Source organism: Centroberyx affinis, unplaced genomic scaffold, assembly GCF_046629955.1.
Source record: "Centroberyx affinis isolate AG114_WGS23_722 - 3 ecotype Tasmania unplaced genomic scaffold, CSIRO-AGI_Caff_v1 ptg003702l_1, whole genome shotgun sequence".
In the NCBI taxonomy this organism is placed as follows: domain Eukaryota; kingdom Metazoa; phylum Chordata; class Actinopteri; order Beryciformes; family Berycidae; genus Centroberyx; species Centroberyx affinis.
In genome coordinates this window covers 40,151-45,000 of record NW_027281593.1, presented here as the reverse complement: position 1 = coordinate 45,000, position 4,850 = coordinate 40,151, and the positions used below count along the sequence as shown (strand labels likewise).

The window sequence follows — 4,850 nt, the reverse complement described above, 5'->3', positions numbered from 1 at the left end:
AAGGCCTTCATTTGCCTGCGCCGGCGTATCTCTGAGCACATTCAAAGAATGAACCGAGAGCAAATCTCAGGCTTTATAGAACTGTCTTTTAATGCGCACTTCTCTTTTGATGTGTGTGATGTTGTGCAGACAGACAGAGGAGACAGATGAAGAGAATCAGTGTGGATGCGTCTCAGCACTCGGATTGGCACGGAGCGCCCTTCAATCTCTGACGTTCTGTTTGCTCTGACAATTATGTTTGTTCAGATGAGCCATGTGCTCTTCGGCTACACTATTTTATGATTTGCACTCTGACTTCTAACCTTCCTTCTAACAAAAAAAGGACACGCAGAAACAGACACCCTCCTGTTGCTCCCGCCAAACGTCTTTGTGGGGCGATCTGGCGCCAGGCCTCCTTTCCCTGATATCAAATCTCTTATGCGGGAGCCAATGAGGCAGCAACACAGCCATGCAGGCGGCTCAATGAGCCATGACATCGCAGGAGTACAAATAGGAGGCCGTTTGAAAATTACCCTCATCTTCATCCTGCTGAGGACTTTTGGAGGAGAATGAACTAGCTACTAGCAGGGAGTTGCTGGAACAATGCACGCAGCACCTTGGCGACTTGGCTGCGTTTGCTGGTATCCTGCGGGGCCGAGCTGGGAGTGGGCCGCCTTCAAACATTTACCTTGTGTGATCGGGCCGCCATTGTCCCTTGTTTTACCCTCTCTTGGCAGCGGATGCACACACAGAGGAGGAAGGCGGGGAGTCTACTTTCTAGTAGTTGGCAGTTGAGAAAAACGATGCCCATTCATAGTTTGGGTATTGAGGCTCTCAGTGGGCCAGACCAGACCCTTTTTGTTTGCTGTGGGAGGGAGATACCCTCTCTCTGCGTTCCCTTACCCTGAAATAATTCGGCTTTGGAGTCCTGCTGTCTGTTTGTCCACCACAACACAGGCTTAACACTGAGGATTGCATTCCATCAGTTCAAAATTCCATTCTGTATAACAGTGAATGCTTCGCGGAAATATAAAAACATCAAAATTGTTACTATTATTGTTGTTTTAGTCACCATTGTTGGTTTGTTTTACAACTGTAAACCTGGACAAAGCACAGGCTCGCAATGTGTCAGCCTGTGTTGGCAGCATGAATGCGAGGCTGCAGGAAAAGAGAAGCCTTCTGGAACGCTGCCAGCGAGCTTGAAACAGTGGAAACTGTAGAAACAACAATAGGAAACCACAAGAACACGCAGCAGTCTATGGCTACATGGACACTGGAGCATGCAGTGTAACTGAGCTGAGGCTGTTTACTCTGGAATGCTTTAAGAGAGGTCTGTACCCAAGGAAACACAATTAATATTCTCAGACTATAATTGGGAGGGAAGGACGCGGTGGAAAATAACTTTTCCTCAGACAAACTATGACCCCGAGGTGGAGAACTTTGCCGAGCTCAGCTAAACAGCATGAGAAAGCAAAGTCACGTCGACATTCACTTGAAAGAGCATCAAAGAAGAAGAAGCTATGAGTCAGAGAGAGCTCGGCACGCAAGGGCAGACAAGCCTCTCCGTCCGCTGACGCCTGAGTTATCGTGTAGCACAATCACCTCTAGGTATGAAAGGCATGAGAGCGGAGTGAGAGGCTGACAGCAGGCTGCAAGTGAGAGTGACAACACGACTTATCCGTGTCACATGGCAAGGCTGAAAACCATCTGCACACGCTGGCCAATGGCTGCCCTCCGCGCCCTCCACCCCCCCCCCCCTCACCAGCCTCGCTCGCCTTGAGTGGGTACAGATGTGTGATCCACAGACGCTCCCACTCCGGAGCCCTTATTGGACCCACAGGGCTCAACACAGCCTGGCACACAGCTTGGAGAGCCACCGGCCACAGTGTCACTGCACGCATTCAAATCGCTCGCTGGCGATTGTGTGCGAGTGATATAGGCTGCAGTCACAGGCAGAGGGGCTTTATCATTCTGAATGACCTTCTGTTTCAAGAATCCAAATGAAGCGGTTACATGAATACTAAATACAGTCATCTGATAAGCTGTCACACGCACCGAGGCATGTCATCACAATAAATGACGGGAAGAATGTTTTACAATATTGTTGACGTTAGAAGGACAAACAGAATATTATGTATTTCAAGAAAGTAGTCAGTTTATTTACATGGTGTGAACCGATTATCAAAGGTTTATACCACACATTTTATTGGGAACACTACTGCATTTGAGGGGATTTAGTTAGGCATTTTTAGTCTGATTGCGTTCATATTCCGATTGTTTATAGAATATTAGGCTCCATGTGAACTCAGCTATAGAGAGTAAAAACATTCAAGTCACCTTCCTTAGTAGTGACATGTATTTGGGCTTATTAAGATTGTTCTCTGTTGACATTAATGGAAATCTAACAAGATTTTAACTAGGAAAGCCAATGGCTTTGGGTGAATTTGGACAACTGACGTGACTGAGAGGAATTTATTTCGCCTGCGTTTGACAGGAGGCTGGCAAACAACTGTCCCATGGCTGTTGTGGGGAGGCAGTCTGTACTTGTCAGACAAATTCAGAGAAATCAAATTGCACAACGGGTACATAATTACTCCTTCCAGGTGTGCACGCCTAGTTTGTTAACAGCTGAATAAGGAAGGCTGCTACTCTGTGGTGTTGTAGAAATGCCCTGTATGTCTGCTGTGCTTTGACAGCAGGAACAAGTCCCCTGAAAATGTTGTGCCACTGGAACAAATTTAAAATATGGGCAGCAAGGTATGGCAACTTCCCTGCACTTTGAAACCTGCTTATATAACTACATTTCTGGGGGGAAGTGGAGCAATGACTGATGACTGGAAAGATAGGCTGTTATTAGGTATTTGGTCAGTGTGATAAATTATTAGACGTAGGTGGGTCATCAGACTATCTTGCACAGACAGCATTTGTCCTGAACTCTCCGCTGATGTTTTAGGTATGGTTCTATACATTCCACTGAAGTTTTGGCTTAATCTTTACTCTCCATTATGGACTACAAGATCATTTGGACCACTTGGACCACTTGAAGCTCAGGTATATCAGCTGTCCACCCCTTGTTACATCCACTGACTCCCATATCTACATGCAGGTCCAGTGCTACAGTAGGATACATCCTTACCTCCTTGACTTTCTCCCGCCGCTCCTCGGTCCTCGGGTCGCTCGGCTTGCCGTGCTCTCTGCCCAGCGGCGCTCTGAGCAGGCACCTTTTGAACTTGTTGTAATTGAAAGTATCCGAGTTGACACCATGGATTGAGGAGGTCACTCTCTCCGAGGCAGGCTCCGGTTTGGACCTGGGCAGAGTCAGCTCCTCCTGCGCTTTCCCCCCGGCGAGCCTCTCCTCGGTCGCCTCATGAGAGACGCTCGGCTTGCGGCTCAGGGTTTTCAGTTTGGTGCTGGTTTCCCCTTTGGCCGAGGTGATGCCCCGCAGATGCTCCTGGTCCTTGGGCCTTTTTAAGTGCTCCTTGGCGTCATTCTCGGAGCCGGAGCCAACCGTGACTGGCTGGGTGTCCGTCTTGGATAGAAAAATCCGTTTTAGTCGGACAGAGTCGGGCAAAAAGAACAGGGCCCCAAAACACAGTGTTACCAATCCCGAGAGAAACAGCAGAAACACGAATTTCTGGGACAGGCGCAGACCCATGCCCGATGCCGACACACCGGGCAACTTTCGGAAAACCATTGAAACTTCTTTCTTGAAATGTTGCCTTGCAGTGTTTTCTGTGAGACTATAGCCTGCTGTGGTGTGACAGTCTCCCCTCTCTACTGAGCAGCTTCCCTACTGTATGTGCCTTGTGGCATGTGTAAAAAGTTGATATGCGGGGGTTTAAACACACCCCTATGACACTTGCAGGGTAGCCTAAACAGGCTGCCAGAGCTGTCTTTATCTCGCTATCGATTGGATCTGCATAAGCAAAGGTTAGGCCTGCCTACATCTACAATTTAGCATTTGGCAACGGTACCACTCCACAGCCTCCAGGTATATCGTGCATAACGCAATTACTGACATCAATAGATCGCAGGATCTAGATTTAAAAAATGAAATCATAAAACAGCACAGGGCTTCGCGGTAATAAATGGCACTGGCGTCTGATGAAGCACTATAGCTGAATATATATCCAAGAACAACGGGATTACTACACCGTGCAATCCAGTCTAAAATACAAATGCACTTTTAGGAAAGATAATCAAATGCGAGCGTCTCACAATCAATCGGGCCTATAAATAAAGTTCTCTCCTGATGCATTATTCCACGGCGTGCGAATCGTCAATAACACGCTGCCCTATGGTATAAAAATCAAGCGTGCAGCAGAGCATCTTTTCGTTGCCTCCGTGTATACCGCCCCACGTTACCGGGATCATCTGTAAGCTCCGGAAATCACATTGATATCACAAAGGCTTGTATCTATCCTGTACAGTTGGTGGACGCAAACGCGTGTTTATTCATGTCGCTCTGTCAATTACGCTCCTCCAACCGCTTTTTCCCTCAGCTGGCGTCAATGCGCCGGGCGAAACAAATCGGCAAACGACATGAACGAAAGCGGGTTTGTCCCATGCGAAGTTATTCTAGCCTCTCACACAAAAAAAATCCGTAGAATAAACAAATCCGCCATCCAGCCCCCGGATTCCCAGCGAAAACACACCGCGTCTCCTGTACCCGCCGTCCGTCCGCCTGCCTCGCTCTCGCCTACAGTGCGCACTTCTTGCTGTGCCGTGGACGTCCGCTTGCGTAAAACGAGACGAGAGGGCTGAAAAGCGAACATATAGCTAGTGCAGGGCGAGGGGAAGAAACGAAACGGTCCGCTGCTGGGCAATCCAGTGGGCTGGGCGGATTTCTTGATGGATATTCACAGCGGCTT

The 4,850-nt window shown here is 48.3% G+C and overlaps 1 protein-coding gene across 1 annotated transcript in view; it reads right to left on the bottom strand.

Annotated features, from left to right (window-relative positions):
- The window catches only part of LOC139662050 (mannosyl-oligosaccharide 1,2-alpha-mannosidase IC-like), a 44,971-nt gene extending 40,363 nt beyond the window's left edge, over window positions 1-4,608 (bottom strand). Inside the window, exon 1 of the mRNA XM_071540638.1 lies at window positions 3,116-4,608. Within this exon, the coding sequence (XP_071396739.1) occupies window positions 3,116-3,673 (558 nt within the window). The 5' untranslated portion in view covers window positions 3,674-4,608. The remainder of the gene's footprint in view (window positions 1-3,115) is intronic.
- Between the last annotated feature and the right edge of the window lie 242 nt (window positions 4,609-4,850).